The following is a 21,939-nucleotide window of genomic DNA, read 5'->3' as shown; positions in this document are numbered from 1 at the left end:
TGGTCTGTATTCAATTTATCTATATGTTAAAATGAAAATAAAAAAGGCAAGTCTATATAATATTTATTTCATTGTAATGGCTGCATATACACATTTCCCTGACCTAAGTACATTTCTGCAGTTGTTATTATGCTTAAATGAAAACGAAAGGAGGCAGTGGTATTTGATATCATATTTCGTTTTATTGTAAATATACAGTAAGGAAAATTGCAGTAGCCAAGACGAGCTGACTGAAGTTATCAAGTATCATATATATATATATATATATATATATATATATATATATATATATAGTATATAGTTACGCTGCTGTTTATAGATGTACCGGACTTGCGTAGTTGCAGACATCACACTCCCCAGTCGAATGCACAAAGTCTGAACTAACTACCGAGGATGCACGTCCAAAATCAGCGTACTTTTTTTTTTTTTTTTTTTAATCAGAGGTACTTTGTATTGAGAAACGCGCGCAGACCTACGTCACCAGTCATTTGCCTAATCTACCCGGTACTTTACACCGTGGTGGAAACGCAGAAAGCAACAGGTCTGGGGGGAAAAAAGTTCCTGGTAAAAATGTTCCGGGTAATTTCGGTGGAAACGCGGCAGAGTGTAATATCTGGAAACCGCCCCATCGTGTCACATGCTTCCTGCACACTTCCTGGTAGTTATCTGGCCAAAACAACACTGAAACACCTCTGTACACACAAAATATCCGAACAATAAACCCGCGATTACGATAGTAAAGCTTGGTATGAGAATTTCTTGAGATCTGGGGCGTTTTTATAAAAAAAATCGAAAATGTACATCGGAAATGCTAACTTGTGCAGCGATGAAAAAGGCTACAAATAACATATTTTTACAACAGTAAACGACCAAATTCCACCCCTGATCGCTAAAGGAAGTTATTATAAACACTCGATCGGGGTTTAAAGTGAGTTTTTAGTAAAAGTGTACTAATAATTTCATAAATTGTCAGATGTAGCTTGATGCTAACGTTAGCACCAATGCTACTAATAGCAGGTGCTTTTCTTCTTCATGATGCATTTTTGTCTCAATAATTCACGTAAGGTCGTAAGAAAATGTTTTGTTGTATTTTTATAGTAAGACTTTTGATAAATAAGGGCTACATGCAAACAGAGACTGAAGTGAGATCGCTGCTTTGTTGCTTTGTAAAGCCTGAAAAACCACAATCAAGGCTAATAAAGGTGGAATAAAAACAAAAGAATAATGATAAAAGAATAATGCGGATAATGTGTCATACCTGGCGGAGGTGTGAAAGACTCGTTTGGTGAGAACAATGGAATAACAGATAGGGATTAATCGGGCAGTTTTCACAGCCAAACAAACACAAAATACACAGGAGAGTTTACATGTGAGATCTCACAGAGATGACAAGGGCCATAAATCAATCTGATTAGCCTGCTCTAAAAACACACATGACATGGCCTTAGAAAATATTTCATAAAATCCACCGTTTTACAGATTCGATTATGAAATTTTTTTATGAAGGTTTGGAAGACTTGTGGCCTTAGCTACACTGTGTTTTCAAACTCATTTCCTACATCAACATTTTTTTAAATACATTTAAAACATATGTTTTTTATATTTTTATTTTTGTTTTTATGTTTGAGCTTATATATCTCTATTATCATAACAGTCTGAGTGATTCTGATTCCTGAACAGTAAACTTTAAAGTGTCAGCTTTGTGAACAAAGGTTGATTATGTATCTAGTCAGAAAGAATCATGAGCAGAAACCTTTTTATTTTGGGTATGTAATTTCGGTCTCCATGCCAAAAAAGGGGGGTTACTAGTAAGGGGTTAAACTAAGGCACGCAAAGTTTTATTTATTTGTTTGTTTATTAATATCATGAGATGACAGAGAGCAAGAGAACAACGCAGTCTGAAGCTGCTCACTTTTTAGATGATCTTGTTCCATTCTGTCGGCTTAATCGTGGTGTCTTAGTATTTTTTTAGAATGGACTATTTCACATCCAGAGATGAAGGATCAGATGATGATGTTACTAAAGATGAGGAGTCTGATGACAGTCTGAAATATGAACATGTGCTCACTTTTCTAACTACAATGTAGTCTACACTATTAACTGTTGTGTATCTAAACATACAAGAGCTGATCAGAAGTTCAGAGACTATGTTCATCATGATAAACAACCGAAAAGTGTCCTCTTCAGGGATATGTTAGTCTGTTTGTGTAATGATGCAGTATATCGCTCCTGACAGACGATCGTTAAGTAGAAGTGAAAGTGAAACCCAAAATTACATTCAGGAAAATCATAATCAGCCAACTCGGGTTGGGTTTTTCCTAGATAGCATCACAAATGATAAAATTAGAAATGAAGAACAAGAAAGACTATGACTCTGAGCATCACACAGTTAATATTAGTAATGTTTCAGCTCAATTTACGCATTTTACGAGGAGCTTGTTTTTTGCCCAAGCTGTTGTGATCCTCTCCGGTCATGAGCCTTCTTTCATTCGGTGTCTGTAAGAAAGATGGACAGAAAGTAAAGAGAAAGAAATAAACAATGTTATTTACAGCCACAGAAACTGAAAACCAGCACATCTGTCATCAGTCAGAGAAATGGTTTAAATGTGTTTCTTATGGAGATGATTTTGTCAGCGCAGGTGAAATCAAGCACAGATCTAAACACACACTACAGGAGTGAAGTATCTTACCTTATCCATAGACTCTAGTTCTGGCACTGAAAAAAAAAATCATTACACACAATTAAACACCAATTTTGCTAAATGAAAAGGTTTTCCTCTCAGTACAGCATCTGTAGCTGATACTTACCATCGTTGGAGCTCCTGCGGTGAAAGATCATCACACCAACAACAACAACAACAGCCAGCAGCAGCAGAACACCAACAACAATTCCTGCTACACCACCTGAAGACAGACCTGAACCTGAAACATCTGGAGACAGATCATCATTAGTGTGGGTGAATCTGACAGTGTGTTTATGTCATATTCAGTGTATATATATTCTCTGGACACCTTTACAGGGCCAGAGTGTAGATGTCAAAAAAATTATTTATCTATTAACATACAGAGATTATTTCATATTATAGAGGGTTTAAAAACAAAGAGCTCTCAGATCAGAAAGATCAAACCAGTTCATAACATCTAGTTAATTTAAAACATGAAGAGATGAAACCATCTTCCAGAAGACGTCAGATGAGCCTCTAATTAACTCCTCATAGATCCAGATTGAAAACCAACTTTTTATCTGTGTATTCCCTGATTTTAGCACAGTTTCTACAATATAATGTTTATTTAAGCCTCTTGTCCTTTTATGCCCCTTATATCTTATCTAATTTCTTTCTCTTTCCTTTACATCTTTTGGGCATCAACCAATTTTTGTTTTATATATATATATTGCTGACACACTTGAATGTAACTGACAGGAATATGAGGAAAAAGCCCCCATCAAACAAATTTACTTTTATAATTTGACAAAAAAAAAAAAAGAAATAAAGAAAGGGGGATGACACATAATTCCATCAGTATTTTTGTCCTGTTGTTCCTTTTGGGATTCTTTCTCATTTTTGTCAGCATTTGAGTCTGAAATAAAATAGAAAAGACACAAAACTTGATCTTGAAGGAGTAAGTTATTATATCAGTTCTGTTCATTCACAGCTGCTGGAAATCCTGTAAAAACAGAGAACAAACTCCCTGCAGAATCACATTACTGTATTATCAGCTGTTCAAGATAAAGACACACAGCACCAGTCAGAGTGAAGGTTTAGAAATAAAAATGAAATAAAATAATAACCACATTGTAACAAATCATTAACACTGTACAGGAAAAGGCAATAAACAGGTCTGGAGATCACTGTTCAAACGGTTCAAAAAGAACATTCAATTATTCAAGGCTAAATAATATTAAATGACTCTCCACTGACAGACAGACTGAATTATTATCTAATTAATATTAGGCCTTATTTGCTCCATCATATTTCTTTTTACATGTTTTACAGTGTTGTAAAGATTATAAACCCTCACACACGATTCCATTGAGTTTATGAATGCATTGGCCAATCAGAGGCATTCAGACTGAAATCTGCTTTATTGCAAATTCTCATCATAAACAACAAAATACATATGTATGACATTTATTAATCCTACAGTTTAGACAATTTCACTTATTATAATCTGAGTGTTTTTTGTGCATGAATTCACACAAGACTGAAGTCAGTGATGATGTTCTGTGGTAATGCACAGGTTCTTTGCTCGTTTTCTGTTGCTGTTTTTTTTTTTTTTTTTTTTATCAAACGTAAGCCTTATATAATGCATACAAATACAAATAAATACAGTTTCAGTCATGTTAAAAACATTAATTGAACATTAAGCTGCTTTTAGCCTTATGCTGGAGTTGATTCACTCTGAAACAGAGTAATTCAATAATTCAATAAACCAGCTCAATAATATTGTGTATCAGCGGACTCACAGGCTGACGATAGCATGATAATAATACTGACTCGGACTTAAAAACTGTTAAAAATATCAGACAGCCATTGTAGAGAAAAGTGAGATTCAATTTATACTGTTGTGAAGCAGGTAAAGATTGTCACCGCTTAAAAATAAAAATAAACATTTAAACATTAATTAAATGACTCACCAGTGACAGTAACGCTGAAGATCTTTTCACTGCTTCTGATCAGTAGTTTATATTCTCCAGAGTCTGTGTTTCTGGTGTTGATGATGGTCAGAGATCCAGTCTGATGATCCAGCTTCAGTCTGTCTCTGAATCCCTCAGGACACTCATCATCTGTACAGATCTTCATATCTCCATCGATGTAAGCAATGCGAACATCATTAAAATACCATGTCGCTCTGTCTTGTTGGTTAACTTCAACACCAGTGTGTAGAGTGACTGGATCTCCCTCCTTCACCAGTATTTGCACTCGATCTGAACCAGCATCAGACACACCTGAAGAAATGACCAGAAGAACAAAATAGTCAAATGCATAATATTCAATCAAACAATGATTTACACATTCACCCATCAGACAAACATATGCCACTTGTGTCTCATGGTTGATCTTGTGCCCCTTCATTTACATCATTTAACCCACATCTTAATGCATATATTACCCCCTTACTCCATTGATATACAAGTCCAGAAAAATCAAGTCAAGTCTGCTTCATTAAACTGTGTGTACGGTATACTGTCCATGTCCAGAAAGGTAAGAAAAACATCATCAAAGTAGTCCATGTGACATCAGAGGGTCCGTTAGAATATTCTGAAGCATCGAAAATACATTTTGATCCAAAAATAACCTGCATGTCATGTTACTATTAATACACATCAGAGAACTGTCAACATTAAGAGAGTTGTTAAATTATTGAAATATAAACTTAAAGGGTACTTTCACTCTAGCACTTTTGGTGTGCACCCGGGTTCGATTGATGTCAGAGTTCAGTTTGTTTGGATGATGTGAACGCTGTCTTCCGTACTCGGATGCGCACCCTCGAACCGAACCCGAGTCTGCTTAAAAATGGTGGTCTGGGGTACACTTCATGTGAACTCGATTCGCTGCTTATGTGAACGCAATCGTACCAAATTGCAGAAGTGAGCCGCTTTTAATGACAAATTATTTGATGAAAATGTGTGTTTGTGTGTGTGTTTCACTCACTTTCCTGATGAGCATGACCAGGGACGGACTGGGACTAAAAAACGGCCCTGGACTTTGACTAGGCCCGGCCCAAAGCAATCGGCGCTCGTAAACTCGACAAAAACAACAATAACGCCTGGTATGAGTGTCACAAGACTTTAATTGTGGCTCATGATACCATACCATCCAAATTATAGCAATAGCTCTGATGTTGACTAGATGTTGAGCTGGAGTGGGTGTCTCTCTCTGCTCTTGGTCTAAGCTCAACCTGAATAAACAACGATGGAATGGATTTTTTTTTTCACATCTAAATGAAAATACACCATTACAAATGTAGCTTCTGTATTCAAAATCTTCAAAGTTTGTAAGCATTAACTGTAATGTTACCAACATTTTTAAAAGTAAAAGCACAACATATTTCTTAATATTAGCTACTGCATGTGGCATTTGACAGCTAAAATGTTGAAGTTTAGCTGAAAATATATCAACCTGAATATCACTTCCTAACATCATCCCTAGCAAGTAACACTCTTTTTCTTCTCATGTTCCATACTTGAATCTGGATCTGGCTGTGGCTTTTTTTCTCTCGCGTTCTCAGCCCCACCATTTTCTTTCCGTTTTTTACCCGCGGCCGCATTATGCATATTGTTTGTTTGTTTCTATGCTTCTTCTATCTAATGTTAACGTCGTTGCTGTTCATTTCTTCCTACTCTTCCACTTTTTATTCTTCTTACTTGGCTGCCACGGCCAGTGCAGCTGGCATCCAACTTAAAGGTGCATTGCTGCCACCTGCAGTACTGGAGTGTAAAACAGATTAGCGGAGGGAAAATAAACAGGTGATGACTGCACGCGTGGTGGGTGGTGGACCGGCCCGCCGTCTGTCCTGGAGTAATGGCCGTTCTGTGATTCTCCAGATCACACAGATGGCCAGTCCGCCCCTGAGCATGACTGACGCGCTGCAAGCAGAGAGCTGTACATCTCATTTATGTTCGCCTTCAACGTCCTTTAAAGCATTTTCAGTAAATTCGTAAGACAGACGCAATTGCCGTTATGCACCGAAGCTTTATAAACAAAACGAACAGTTCAAAAACGTAATACATAAAAGTGCAGAGAGTAATGTTATGCATTTGCCGCCTTCTCCTGCGCTGTCGTCACCAAGCAACGGGGAAAACAGCTGCTGGCTTGATGACGCAAGCGATCCGCGGTTCGGACTCACTGCTTTCATACACGTACTCCGCAGTACATGCGAGCTCATTTACATAATGTCCGTCGGAAAGCCAGCTAAGTTCGGAATTCCAGCTGGCCGGTTATGTTGTTCAGATATACGGCCCAAACGCCTGACATCTGCAAAAGCAGAACATGCGGACACCTAGGTCTGAAAGCAGTTACTGATTAAAAATCAGCTAGCAATTTCTAAAAAAAAAATTCACAATAAACTATGTTGTCGGAAATGCACAGCATTTCCATCCCTATCCAGACTAGCTGACCGTCACATATGTAAGCCTACATCCTACAACATTCATTTAAAATCTGGGATCTAAATTAAACATTTTAAGACATGTTGCTGGCATAGATGGTGACAATCTACATGGATGCTTGAAAAACAACAAAATCGACAGCAATATTGCTAAATATGATTTATTAAAGATACTGCAATGTGATAAACATGGAGACAATGTTAGCCACAATTAGCTATAGCCTGTGGTCACTCCACCGATTTTCCTCACACCACAATCTCTCTCCTCTGTCTATTTACCCTTCCCTTAACTCTGCCTGACCCCTCTCTCGCCTAGGCGGCTCATAATCATACGGCACTGACCAAATTACAACGAGATGAGATTTACCGGCCATTGCGTCACTTCCGATCATAGCGTTTTTGACAGCGGAAGTAATTTTACTCACAATTTCTTTTAGAAAACTTTTTTTAATGCACATTTATGATTCGTTTCTTCACACAAATTGAGTTCCTACACTATTTATCTACACGTTCTTTCATAGGGATCTTCAACTTGAAAGATGGGCTTTAAGCTCTGTATTTGACTGTTAACTAAATGCAATAAAGAAAAAGGTGTCCATTTGAAAAAAAAAAACTGTTCATTTAAAAATACAAATTATTAACTCACTAATTAACTCACTCTCATGTTGTTTCAATGTTGCATGACTCATTCTGTAGAAGATACTTTAAAATCTTAGTAATAATAGAAAATATGTGACAGAATAAGTGTGCATTTAGTGTGACTTTATATATTTTTAAATTTATTTTATCATTTTATCAGAATAATTCAATAAATACACTAGGACTGCTCCGATCACGATCAGCATCTCGTCAGTAAAGCCGGTTCTCTAATCAGCGGTAAATTCCCTCAGGTGCGTGATTTCACATAGAGCAGCTATTACTACACAGAGCTGTTGTTAACTGAGAAGCAGGCGCGGACTGGCCATCTGTGTGATCTGGAGAATCACAGAACGGCCGGTACTCCAGGACGCCACGCACGCAGTCATCACCTCATTCAGACTATAAGTCACACCTTAGTATAAGCCGCATCAGTCCAAAAATACGTCATGACGAGGAAAAAAACATATAAATCGCACTGGATTGTAAGTCACATTTATTTAGAACCAAGAGAAAACATTACCGTCTACAGCCGCGAGAGGGCGCTCTATGTTTTCAGTGTAGACTACAGGAGCACTGAGCAGCATAGAGCGCCCTCTCGCGGCTGGAGACGGTAATGTTTTACCTTTGTTCATTTCCCTCGGTTCATGTCTGTTCCCTTAAGTCTGTTCTAGAGACGTTACAATTTTTTGATGAAGCTCTAATTGGTTTTCTTTTGGAAATATTTTTCAAATTAATCCTGAATGCATTTATGACTGTAAAAGCATATCGGTGTGTCACAATCGCAAAATTGATCAAAGAAATTGCGATAGTTTTTTTTTTTTTTTTTTTTTTGTCCATATCTCACAGTCCTAGTTCATTCAATAAACACAGTTAACAAGCTTCTCAGTACTAAGTTATTAATCCAACAATAGCGGGGTCAGTTAATTTTTTTGACGTGGGCCGCGCAAACGTGTGTGGTTGTGTGGGCCGCGAGCTGAAAAAGGTTGGGAACCACTGGGCTAGAGATTTGATGAGCGTGCACTGATATTTTCAGTTCCATTAGTTTGTTGTTTCAAGATAACGCCCACAACAAGGAAACTAACGAGTATTCACGTCAACTCCACCCACGGGGACAGTGTTTCACAGGAACTGAATATGACTAAACTCCGGTGCAAAAATGAAACTATTTAAAATGAAACTATTTAGACCTAAAGATAGTTTATAACTAATAAATGATTTACAAAATGCGGGCTTAATGGAAGTAATACAATGAAATTCCTATGAATATAAAACAACTAAACTGGCACGAAATAAAACTGCGTCACACTGACTCTTCGTTTCTTTTTTGCCCGGAACGCTGTTGCTAAGCCACACAACAGTCTCTAACAGTCCTCTGAGTTGAACGTAGTAATCGGATGTAGTCCATTTTATTGTCCAAAGAGCGTACATTAGCCAGTATAATGGAGGGGATATATGGCTTGTGTGGGTTAGCCGTTAGCCTAGCCCGGATACCTCCGTGCTTACTTCTCTTCTGCTTCCTCTCACACCGCTTGTGGTGCCTCCGCTTGTGGGCGAGATGCAGTCGTGGGGGTCGGTGATGATGTAGGCCTCCGTAGCAGACCGAGATCCCGCAGCTGTTCCGCGTTCGCGCAGTTTAGCTAAAAAAATGCGGTTCTGTCGCCATCAAGCAGAAACTCACGACTGTATGCACGCTTACAGGTAAACGCGACGACGACGTACAAAAACACTGTGACTCAAGACAAAAAAACACGAAAACACCGTTCTGTCGGGACAGAGAGAACAGCTGCATGCCGCCATGTTGCGTTTAATTCAGTATAAGATACTTTTCACAGATCTATATTTATATATTTAATTATTTCAATTATTGATGATATATATATATATATATATATATATATATATATATATATATATATATATATATATATATAATGATTTTTTTTTTCATTTACTCATAATACATACCTGTTGTGAATATTATGGCAAAATATTATGGAAGAAAGACATGGTAAGATACATTTCTTGGTAAAATCAATTTCTTACCTTGGTCGAGTAAAAATGAACACACAAAAATAAAAATGAAAAACAACCTTCATTTTCACCACTTTTCAATAGAAAAACACGCAGAGTCTATGAAATGCTTCCGCATCAAAAAATCAAATGGCGACCATAGACTGTAAAAAAAATATGGACGTAGTGTCCGTGACGTCACCCATAGGCTCCTCGGTTTTGAAGCTCAAAGTGTGCAGAGCGGGCCGTCGCCATCCTGGCAGCGCGTCACCGCGCGACTCTCCCGGATTGTCGAAAATGGGCAAAAAGGCGGGAGCTGATTGCTGAAGCCACGCCCACCTAGCGCGACGGCATTGTCAGCAGCGGCAATCCACCTGTCACTCAAGTGGCCACGTAATTATGCAGAACTTTAAGTCTTAATATAATTTAAACGGATGAGTTTTAAAAAAATTCACCCCCCTCACAGTTGTCATGAAGAGCAAAATTAGCAATATAGACCAAAATCATTTTTTGAACCAGAATCAGACTCAGAATCAGAATCAGACTCAGAATGAGCTTTATTGCCATGTATGTTTACACATACGAGGAATTTGTTTTCGTGACAGAAGCTCCGCAGTACAACAGAATGACAGCGACAGAACATAAAACACATAATAAAAGAATAAAATACAAATATGTAGACTAGTGAATACAATATACAAATGACAATTGTAGGCAGGTATATTACAAAGTGAAGTTATGTATGTACATATATATTGTGTGCAAAATTTAAGTGTATACTAAGTATGTGTGTTAGATAAAATAAAGTTGTGTGTGTATATAAATATAAAGTGTAGTGTGTCGCCAGTTATTGTCAGCTGTTCATAAGATGGATTGCCTGAGGGAAGAAACTGGTCCTGTGTCTGGTCGTTCTAGTGCTCAGTGCTCTGTAGCGTCGACCAGATGGCAACAGTTCAAAGAGGGAGTGTGCTGGATGTGAGGGGTCCAGAGTGATTTTGACAGCCCTTTTTCTCACTCTGGATAAGTACAGTTCTTGAATAGATGGGAGAGGTTGAACCGATGATTCGCTCAGCAGTCCGGACTACCCTCTGTAGTCTTCTGAGGCCAGGCTGTAAACATGTTTTTTTCTGCTGTAAAGTTGGGCATTTTAACATGGGGAGTCTATGGGACTGACTCTCTTCTGCGTCCAGCCTCAAGCGGCCAGTCGATGAATTGCAGTTTTTGTCACTTCCTTATTGGCCTCACGAGAGAGAGCGGGAGGTTGCCGCTCGCTGGCGACTGATGAAAGTGAAAGTAATTTTTCTTCACTGCCAGTAGCATACATGAGAAAACATACATGCTTAAAAAAAACTGCATACCAATGTGTATATGTTACTCCTTATTATTCTACTACCAGGGTTTGATTCTTCGGCACCATAAGTTCTTGGAACCCCCCGCCCCCCCAACACATAAACACTCACTCTTTAAGTCTTAAAGGGGGACATAAAAAGTATCAGGTACTATAAACACTTTATAGGCTACATTAACAAAACCGTGTTATACATTGTTTTTTACATAACTACACACTGTTTAGCGAGTATGTGTGTGTGTGTGTGTGTGTGTGTGTGTGTGTGTGTGTGTGTGAACTAAAGGAGGATCTAACTGTCGGGGGAGGATTCAGACATTAGATTAACAGTCAGAATGTATTTGGTGGACAGTATTATTACTTTAGACACTTAAAGAAAATGATTCACACATTTGTTTTGTTCTGTTTGTTCTTCTGGCATCTGATTGGTGAGTTATGAAAACATTTTACAGCTTCATTCTGCTTCAGAGCAATAAACTAATGCTACTGTTCAAAAGTATTTTAATCCAGTTAAGATTCAGATATCTATTTGTGTTTTCCATTTACATGCATCAGAAATCATGAGAAATATAAAGAATTTGTAACATATTAAAGTTAATTGAAATAATAGAGGAACAAAAATCTCTTTAAAACATGTTTTTTTTTTAAGTGATCATTGAAAGTGACATTTTGCAACTCTTCCCCAGCCAAATAAAAATGTATAAAAATATAATCCCATTAGGAAATATATTGAATGTGAGCAGCATTAATAAACTTTTACTTTCATGCTTGAACTTGTGTAACTTTACTCTTGTATTTTACTGCACAGCTGATAAAACACCATAACAATGAAATGAGTGTCTGTCTCTGTTGCTGTTCTTTAATACACAGTTTACAAATGAAACAACAGGAAGCTTAATCTGTGTTAAATCTGTTTATTCTCCAGGTGTGTTTAGTGAATCAGTGTCAGTGACGGAGGGAGATTCAGTCACTCTAAACACTGATCTTACTGAAATACCTGAAGAAGATGAGATAGTGTGGAAATATGGAGCTGAAAACTCTCTGATAGCTGAAATCAGGAGAGCTGCTGGAATCTTTTCCACATTTGATGTTCCTGACGGTAGATTCAGAGACAGACTGAAGCTGGACAGACAGACTGCATCTCTGACCATCACAAACATCACAACTCAACACGCTGGAGAATATAAACTAGAGCTGCGTCGAGCAAAACTATCATCACAAACATATCATGTTTCTGTCTATGGTGAGCAGAGATCATTTGTATGCCCTTATATATTATTTTGCATTGTTTACATAAAACTCTCTATAGCACTCACTATTCTAATTTTATATTTTTTATTCTATCCGTTTTCTTTTTATTTATTATATTATTTAAAATCCCATGCTATGTGTACTGTGTTAAGCTAACTGAGACTTGTTATAGCACTTATATATCATTGCTCTTTTCTTGATTTTGATTGCGTCTTGTCCTCATTTGTATGTCACTTTGGATAAAAGCATCTGCTAAATGAATAAATTTAAATGTACATACTGAATTTTAAAATAATTTTATAGTTCATAAACTGTGAACATCAAATCACAAATAAGACTATTGATTAGATTTATCCAGACTTGTTTGTCTCATGTTTTCAGCTCGTCTTCCTGTTCCTGTCATCAGCAGTAACTCTTCACAATGCTCTTCATCATCATCATCATCATCATCATCTTCATCACAGCAGAATTGTTCATTGTTGTGTTCAGTGGTGAATGTGGGTCATGTGACTCTCTCCTGGTACAAAGGAAACAGTTTATTGTCCAGCATCAGTGTGTCTGATCTCAGCATCAGTCTCTCTCTACCTCTGGAGGTGGAATATCAGGAGAAAAACAGCTACAGCTGTGTGATCAACAATCCCATCACAAACCAGACCACACATCTGGACATCACTCAACTCTGTAGCAACCAGACTCAACATCTGAACATCAGTCAGCTCTGTCACACATGTGCAGGTACAGCAGAGCTGACATTAGTGATGATTTAATCTCTGTCTTTTGTTGTACATCAGACAAACTTTGTTATCATTACAGTACTAGTTTGACCGTCTACTTCACATCCCCCAGATTTTCCTATACTGTCGATCTCCATTGCTTCTGCTGGATCTCTGTTGATTGTGGCTGCAGTCGTGATCTTCTACATCTGCAGGAAATGTAGAAAAACTGATCTAGAAGGCAAGTGATACAAAGTGTTATGACAAATAACTCTTTGCTTGAAGAAAAAGCCACAATATATATATGTGTAATTATTGGGCTTGGCAATTATATCTATCAGTGTTTCCCAACCCATTTCCTGGAGGCACACCAACAGTGCACATTTTGAATGTCTCCCTTATCTGACCAATATATTTCTGGTCCTGGAGTCTCTACTAACAAGCTGATGAGCAGATTCAGGTGTGTTTGACTAGGAAAGTTATAAAATGTGTAGTGTTGGTGTGCCTCCAGGAACTGGCTTGAGAAGCACTGATCTATATTAATATCACCAGTCAGCACTCTTTACTCATCTCACTCACACAAAACAAAGATCTATATTTATCAAAACTGAAAATGAAACACACCGGATATAAACAGAAATGCAAATCTAAGTAATTTCAATAACAAGTTAGCCTACACAACACTTGATGACCATACTTCTGGTGTTCAAATGAACATTTCTATGTTGATGTTTCACTTGTGTTTCAATGAAAATTACATTTCACCATACAAAAACACAGCTACTTACTTTTATTGTACAGTTCTTCTGGGTTTGATATATAAATTATTTGCAAAAATGATTTTTCATCCTTTTAGTGATAAAGTCAGGAATTGTTGTATAAGTACAACAGCTATACGTCTGTGAATTATTTAATATCACTAAAAACAATTGAGCATTAAACATATTTCTGTGCATTAACACTTTTAACGGCTTTGAACAAGAATGTCATCTTTGAAATGTGTACAGTGTAGAATTGCAGTGTAATTAATGTACAATACAAACATTTGTTTACTGAATTAGCTAAAATATTTAACAATTAACTTTGTGACTATGGCTGATTACTGAATGATTTATTCATATAAAAGTTGGTCAAAATTGTTTAAAGCTTTAGTGAAACATAAGGGTCAATATTCTATTATTTTCCTATTGTGATGTATATCCAAGTGGAAACAGTTTCTTGAACAAAAACAAATGAAGGGTGCTAATAACATGTTGTAATAAAACTACATAAGATCTAGATCAAATTGAGTTTTGGGATAATAATTCTTCTGTCATTTCTGTTTAAACAGCTGAGACGCATCCAGAAGAGATCACTTACGCTGAAACAACGTTCTACAAAAGAGATGCACAGAAACCAGTAAGATAATTTATGTTATTTATTTATTTACCTTTATTAATTTACCTTTATTTTACCAGGGAAGAAAATCACATTGAGATTACAATCTCTTTTCCAAGTAAGCCCTGGCCAAGAAGGCAGCACATAGAAGATACACTTTAACAGACAACAAGCAACAAAAAAGACAGGGATGCACAAAAATATTAATATATACAGCAACAAAAAAAATCACCATTTAAAACAATCACAAACATAATGATAAATTTGATTTAGATAAGATTTGAATTCAGTCTGTGAAATAAAAACCTCCAGTTTTAGCTGGTTTTCCACTCATGCCATGAAGTTGGAGCACTATAACTAAAAGCAGTTTTACCAAACTCTGTTTTAATTTGTGGAACATCATACAGTATGTATCTACTTGATCTTAGCTTGTTTTCTGATCTACACTGAAAAAAAAGAATTAGTAAATTTACTTAATTTTTATTTGGCAAGTTTTTGCACAAGCATTTTTCAAGTAAATTTAACACATTTGGAAATTAAGTAAATCTACTTAACTAAGTTAAGTAAAAAAATAAATAAATAATAAGTACATGTAACTTGACATGTTACATTTTATTGAGTAAATGTAAATTAAAGCATTTAGCAGACACTTTTATCCAAAGCGACTTACAGTGCATTCAGGCTAACAATTTTCACCTATCATGTGTTCCCGGGGAATCGAACCCCCAAACTTGTGCTTTATAACGCAATATCTGCTACTGAGCTACAGGAACACTTCAAGATTTTGTGAAAAATAAGTGAAAATTTCACTTACTTACTTTTTTTATTTTGGAAAAAGGAATTTGGAAAAGTTTTTACACTAATAAAAAACCTGAGATTCTAGAAATTTCTAAATGTAAAATAATTTTTTTTCAAAACAGTTTTATCAAATGAGGGTAAATAAGTCTCTCACTTCTGTCCCTTTAAACCAGTTTACAGCAAAGACAGCACGAAGGACTGGATGCACATGATAAATATTCTGCAATTAAGAAAACAAACAAAAGAAATAGCACTGTAAAACCCGATAAGTAAACTTTACTCAAACCTTTTGAGTAAATAGATTGCCTTGATTTAAACCCTGTAAGTTTTAAAACTTTGCATTTAAGTAATGAAGTGATTAACTAAGTGCTGATTGAGAATTAGTGATGAACAACTGCTGTTAACAAACAGAATCACTGAAGAAAAGAGAAACACAAGAACTACTACAACTGACTTCAGACACAGACTTAGATGAAATCAACTGAAATAAAATACATGAAATCTCTCAAGATCTGATTAAACAACCCCACAAACAGCATCACCAGCTCCACTTATTAATAACCAGACTGACTTTATTTCTGTCAGACGTCTACAGAAGATCTTATTGAGAATGAACTAAGGTTTAGATGTTGATTTATTGTTTCATTTGAAGTAACCATGTTAGAGATCAGTGTCTGCTTTAGTTGGGCTCTTGACCCTTGATTTCTGTCTTAATCTTTTCTCTGGCTGTTATAACCATATGTTTCTAAAACACATTTGTTGTAACTCAAAAGCCCAGAAGAAGTAAGTGTTAACCTGTACCTAGGTGTAGGTTGTTATATTTGATATATGTGATGATAATCATCAATTATTGATCCGTACGGAGTCTAATCTCTGATGAAATATGTGTTGTGTAATTTGATTGATGATAGTAAAAGTGATTCTAAGAGACAGTGGATCTGTGATAATCAGTTAATATGAATTATTGAAATTAATGAAATATTGACTTTTCAAACAGTTTGGTCTTCTACGGTGTCAAACAGTCACACAAAGACATCAATAATCAGAATATGAACCTCAACAATGGTGACCATAAAAAAAAAATCCTGCAGAGCATGCTGGGAGCCATGGATGAGTTTTGTTCTACAATAGTACCCAGAATGCATTGCAGCATGTTTTTCCGTCACCATTGTAGAGGTTCATATTCTGATTATTGATGTCTGTGTTTGACCAACTACTGGCATAGAAGAAAAAATGTATGTGTACAAAAATGTTTAGAAAGTAATTTTTAACTGATTACCACAGAAGCTATGGCTCTTAGTGTCATTTTTACTGGAATCACTTCTACTAATTACACGTCTATTTTATCAGAGATTAGACTCCGTACAGATCAATAATTAATGATTCTCATCACTGATATAACATATAAAAACCTACACCTAAATACAGGTTAACACTTATTTCTTCTGGGCTTTTGAGTTATCACAAACATGTTTTAGAAACACTCGGTTATAACAGCCAGAGAAAAGACTAAGACAGAAGTCAAGGGTCAAGAGCCCAACTAAAGCAAACACTGATCTCTAACATGGTTACTTCAAATGAAACAATAAATCAACATCTAAACCTTAGTTCATTCTCAATAAGATCTTCTGTAGACGTCTGACAGAAATAAAGTCAGTCTGGTTATTAATAAGTGGAGCTGCTGATGCTGTTTGTGGGGTTGTTTCATCAGATCTTGAGAGATTTCATGTATTTTATTTCAGTTGATTTCATCTAAGTCTGTGTCTGAAGTCAGTTGTAGTAGTTCTTGTGTTTCTCTTTTCTTCAGTGATTCTGTTTGTTAACAGCAGCTGTTCATCACTAATTCACTATTATCACTCAGTTAATCACTTAATTGCAATGTATATCTTCTTTCAGTGAACTCAACTGAATTAAGTTCAGAGTACTCATAACTGTTAGTTTTTTCAACTTAAATGGTTTAAGGCAGTTGGTTTCCTCAAACGGTTTGAGTTAACATAACTTGTCAGGTTTTTAAGGATATCTGTTTACTCAAACCGTTTGAGTTAAGTTAACTTGTCGGGTTTTACAGTGACTTGATCTTAGCTTGTATTCAGATCTATTGGTGTTAAGAGTGTAGTTAAATATGAAGGAGTATGTCCAGTTATTGATTTATACACAAAGATCAACCAATGTTTAAACCTTCTAGTGTTAAGTGACAGTTAAAATGACCATTTCATATAGTACACAGTGATGAACAGAGTACTTTGCATGCATCATAAATCTCAATACTGAATGATACACAGAATCCAACGATTTCAACAAGGTATTTGTGGAGTGTCTGTAAAACACATCTCCATAATCTAAAACCGGCAAAAACGTAGCTTCAACCAGCTTTTTCCGGCCTTTCTGCGTAAAACAGGAACTGTTTCTGAAATAAAAACCCAGCTTTTATTTCAATTTAGTGAGTAACTGAATAAGTAATATAATAGTAATATAATATAATGAGTAATAACTTTAGAACAACTTTAGAACCTAATGTCCATATAAGCCACTGAGAAACACTGCAAAAAACATTGCAGGATCTCTAACTTCAATAAAAAGTCAATCTTTCTTTATAATAGGGCTGTATTTACTTTAAAAAAATTGCATTCAGGCCAACAATTTTCTCCTAACATGTGTTCCCTGAGATTTGAACCCCTAACCTTGTGCTTGCAAACACAATGCTCTACCAATTGAGCTACATTTTTAGTTTTTTAGTTTTTATTACTTACAACATTGTATTAAGTAGCCTATTTGGTTCCTGTCCATTTCTAAATGTTTTGATTCTCAAATTTTGGTCATTAATGTCCACTGTAATAGAATTTGTTTAATTATTTGCATGTCAAAGTTATGTGTATTGATGATATATAAAATTACCTCAAACTAAATCTCATTAAATGTCCGGGTTTCAAACGTTTTATTATATATATTTTTTTAAATCTTTTTTTTAACAGAAAGTTAAAGAGGATGAAGTGGTGTATGCAGGTGTCGTCAGAAGATAATCAAACGTCTTTAGTCAGTGCAAGATCCAGCTGTGTGATCACTTTCACCAGGAGTCTATAGTTGTGATTTGGGATTGGTGAGAAGGACTGCATCTACCAAGAGTCTGACTGAACATTAACATTAAAAAAAGCATTTTTATTTTCAGCAAAAAAACTTTAGTTTTGCCCTGTATGACCAAGAAAACCCAGTGGACTAAAATGTGTCATTTAGATAAAGATGAATAAAATGCTTCGGGAAAAAAAATGCTTAAAAAATGTACATGAGACAAACTTTGCTGTATGAACTTAATATTAAAACTCTGCAAGCACCAAGTGCAAGTAAAAATCAGCATTGTCGAGTGTATAAAACTTATAGCATTATTAAAAACTGATGGTTTAACATTTGAAATCAAATAAATTAAGATGGCCATACATATTAGTAGGTCTATTGCGATTTTAATGTTATTCTGTAAATATGATCCTTTGCTCTACTACTTTTAGAGACTCCCGGTAGTTTGGGGCTCTAGCAGCTCAGTTTGTAAGTCATAAATAAGACCTGCTGTGGTCTGGTATATTTCTATCTCTTCAGAGATGTGGTTTGATCTGTTGGATAGACAAACAGAGTCTTCACATACATGAGTCTATTACTGGACATGTGTGGTTAACGTCAGTGCATGTTTGTCTTGATGTGTCAATAACGTGTGGTTTAACAATGTTTTTTCCATTCTAGACTGAAATAGCTATCAGTGCTGGTGTAAAAGAATAAATACAAATAAAAAAAAGACCATTAAAATTACTAATATTATTGCTATTAAAATATTATATACTTTGAAAGCTGAGATTTTGTTTCATATCAAAAGTAAACTACTCTCTTGTCTGAAAGCACATTGTCAGTGTCCTCTTTGCTAAGCAATATTTTTGGATTGCATGAGAAAAGAGATGTGGCATGAGAAGATGAGAAGTGAGAAAAGCTGTAAAAGCGCTGACCCTGCAGAAAAATAAATATATTGCGAGTCAGTAGTTACTTCTAGAGAAGCAGTAGTCATTTCTAAGAACATATTTTTTGACATCCCACCATTATATTTAAACATTGTGTCAAGTTTCTGTCTGTCAATATATTAGTTCCATTTTACTGTCATAAATACAATGTATGACTTTCTGTTGTAATGTTTAAATTATCATGACATTGATCAGTGGTTTACACAATAAAAAATGTATTAATCTGAATTTAATCAGATTTAAAAAAAAAGAATGCCATTGTTCATCTGTTGTTATGGCCGTTGAACAGCTATCAGGAAGAGAAGTTCAGAAGTTGGACCTCAAAATGTTAAAGTAGAGTCAGAGAAAAATGTAGACAGATAATCTCAATTTAAGGGAACTTAACAGTGTCCAGATACGAACTTGTTGGCCATTATGATGATGATGATGGTCTGCACTCTTCAGGAATGAGTTTTCAGGAATGAGGAAAACAAACCATTATCAGGAAAAAGAAAGAAAAAAAAAAACATGGCTGAATGTGGAATCACAAAAATGGTTTTGTTTAAGAAATGAATATAATTAGCAAACATTTGTTTGCAAGGTTTTCTGGTTTACCCGGATGCAGTTAGTGGGCTCTCTGTGTGCCAAAGTGTTTGTTAACTTTGAAAACATTCACCCGTAAGTGTGTGATATTGTTGTCTCCAGATAGATGGCTTGGGTCCAAGATTTAAAGGGGGTCATATGATGCTTTTTTAAGATCACTATTTGGTGTAACAGAATATGCAATGTTCAAAATATTTTTTTTTTTTTTCAATTTTCTTTTGTGATCAACATTTTTATTCAGATTTATTTCTGAAAGTGAAATTAATCTGAATAAAAATGTTGATCACAAAAATAATTAGAAAAATTTTTTTTTAAACATTACATATTCTGTTACACCAAATAGTGATCTTAAAAAAGCATCATATGACCCCCTTTAAATCTTACGGGTGAACAAATGTTTGCTAATTATATTAAGTCATGGTTCAAAAGAACTATGAACAAACAGATGCCATGAAGCTGTCCACTTATACAGAGAAAGAGGAAGAATCAGTGAAGTATAGTAGGGATACCAACTTTTCATCCTATCTAGCAACATCTCAGTGTTGTTCTGAGTGTAGTGTAGTGTAGAACGGAACATACAGTTTTCCAAAAATGAACCACCACTGGGCATTCCCAAAACATCTGTAAGTAAGAGCCTACTGTGGATTTATTACATAAATGGCAGTGAGGATCAGCTCTAAGCTTCATCTTGTATAGTACATTAGGAGTGAAATAGGCTCTATTAATACATTTATAATGTAACATCTGGTAAAACATCTGGCCCATACCACATCCCAATCAGGTTGAACAAAACCATCCCTTTCCCAGGAGTGGATAGCTGGAATATAAGTATACTGTAGTATGAGAATTGAATTATAAATCTTAGAAACTAAACCACTAGGCAAGGCAAGGCATCATTATTCAACCATTCCCACAGAGGATGAGTAAGCACATTGGTGTCCCAAGGAATGCCGTAGGCCTTTAAAGCTGACCTCAGTCTTAAATATAGAAAAAAAGAGAATCCAGGTAAAGAAAACTCTACACTTAAGTACTCAAATGATTTGAGGCCGTTATCACAATATATGTCATTCAAATTATGAACACCAGCATCAGACCGGTGCATAAATGGTGATAATGCCATAATGGAGTTGTCTTAGTATATACAAAATATCCACCTGTAATTTTCTCCACCTTTTTCCATACATTAAGTAAATTTCAATGTTTTTATTTCATACGTTTTATTGAAAGATTTTGAAATCTTTAAAACTGGATGGATAATATTCGCTTCCAGAACTCACCATGGAACCGGAGAATCTGAGTTAACCCAGCCTCTGATTCCCCTCATTTATAAGGATAAATTATGTAATTCAAAATTAAGTAAAGACAGACCTCCATCTAGTTTCTTACGCTGCATCATCTTAAGTCGGATTCTGCTTTTTTTCTTCATCCATATAAATCTAGAAATGGCTGTATTAAGCTCAGGCGGAGGAAGAGGCAAGCACTCAGGAACAGACACAGAAATATTGGAAACAAAGAGCTAAATATCCCTTACCTTTGACGGGTACCCCTGCCGAGAGCAAAAGATGCTAAGGAGCCTGTAAGAAACCATGCTGAACAACAATTGTAAAGCGTTTTAACCATTTGGATAAATCCCTGTTCGGTTCATCTAATGACAGTTGGGCATTTAGCATCTCTAAATGTTGTTCATCAGATATGGAGAGGGGAAACTGCTGAAGAATCAGAAGTGTATAATTGTTTATAGCAAGATTTAAAAATCCGAGTTATATCTTCGGTTTGAGTGTACAAGATGCCATCCTTCTTTATAGCGTGTTTTATCTGTTTAATCCATAGCGCTAATAATTTACTCAGTCTCTCCCCATTAAAGTAGTAAGACTGATGTGCAGTGCATAATAAAGGGGCTCTGTGTAAGAGCAACTGTTTTAACTCTGATTTAAGTGCATTTAATTATTTTTCTTTTTGTTGACAATGAGTATTTCTGAGATCCTGTTCCACCGCCTGAACTTGCCTCTCTAATTCAATTCTATGGCCATTTCTAGATCTCTGACGAAAATCAATGGATTTCCTTCTAATAAAACATTTTGTTACCTCCAATAGCACTTGAGGGCTATTTGTCGAA

At 35.8% G+C, this 21,939-nt stretch overlaps 2 protein-coding genes across 5 annotated transcripts; one reads left to right on the top strand and one right to left on the bottom strand.

Annotated features, from left to right (window-relative positions):
- Positions 1–1,836: 1,836 nt before the first annotated feature.
- On the bottom strand, positions 1,837–10,009 carry LOC127985992 (uncharacterized). Of its 4 annotated transcripts, none has more exons than XM_052588223.1 (5): positions 9,793–10,009; positions 4,637–4,948; positions 2,809–2,931; positions 2,691–2,716; positions 1,837–2,496 (listed from the first exon to the last, which is right to left on the bottom strand). In XM_052588223.1, exons 2-5 carry the CDS (start codon positions 4,800–4,802, stop codon positions 2,407–2,409), a joined length of 405 nt encoding a protein of 134 aa, XP_052444183.1. In that variant the 5' UTR covers positions 4,803–4,948; positions 9,793–10,009; the 3' UTR covers positions 1,837–2,406. The 4 variants fall into 4 exon arrangements, with proteins under 4 accessions (XP_052444183.1, XP_052444184.1, XP_052444181.1 ...); XM_052588224.1 differs by lacking the exon at positions 9,793–10,009 and adding an exon at positions 9,253–9,545; XM_052588221.1 differs by lacking the exon at positions 9,793–10,009 and adding an exon at positions 9,060–9,208.
- A 1,267-nt stretch (positions 10,010–11,276) lies between these two features.
- On the top strand, positions 11,277–19,463 carry LOC127985977 (SLAM family member 9-like). The gene is made up of 6 exons (XM_052588199.1): positions 11,277–11,532; positions 12,030–12,347; positions 12,737–13,090; positions 13,202–13,309; positions 14,399–14,466; positions 18,216–19,463. Exons 1-6 carry the CDS (start codon positions 11,484–11,486, stop codon positions 18,261–18,263), a joined length of 945 nt encoding a protein of 314 aa, XP_052444159.1. The 5' UTR covers positions 11,277–11,483; the 3' UTR covers positions 18,264–19,463.
- Positions 19,464–21,939: the final 2,476 nt, after the last annotated feature.

Source organism: Carassius gibelio, chromosome B21 (genome assembly GCF_023724105.1).
Source record: "Carassius gibelio isolate Cgi1373 ecotype wild population from Czech Republic chromosome B21, carGib1.2-hapl.c, whole genome shotgun sequence".
NCBI lineage: Eukaryota > Metazoa > Chordata > Actinopteri > Cypriniformes > Cyprinidae > Carassius > Carassius gibelio.
The sequence above is the reverse complement of the archived record's forward strand: the minus strand, read 5'-3'. Positions and strand labels throughout refer to the sequence as shown.

Coding starts and splice junctions, on each gene's coding strand:
- LOC127985992 (XM_052588221.1), bottom strand. CDS start 9,177: ATGTACGCTCTTTGGACAATAAAATGGACTACATCCGATTACTACGTT. Junction 4,949..9,059: donor GGGCAAAAAAGAAACGAAGA/GTCAGTGTGACG, acceptor TCATTTCTTCAG/GTGTGTCTGATGCTGGTTCA. Junction 2,717..2,808: donor CCGCAGGAGCTCCAACGATG/GTAAGTATCAGC, acceptor TTTTTTTTTCAG/TGCCAGAACTAGAGTCTATG.
- LOC127985977 (XM_052588199.1), top strand. CDS start 11,484: ATGATTCACACATTTGTTTTGTTCTGTTTGTTCTTCTGGCATCTGATT. Junction 11,533..12,029: donor GTTCTTCTGGCATCTGATTG/GTGAGTTATGAA, acceptor TTTATTCTCCAG/GTGTGTTTAGTGAATCAGTG. Junction 13,091..13,201: donor GCTCTGTCACACATGTGCAG/GTACAGCAGAGC, acceptor CACATCCCCCAG/ATTTTCCTATACTGTCGATC.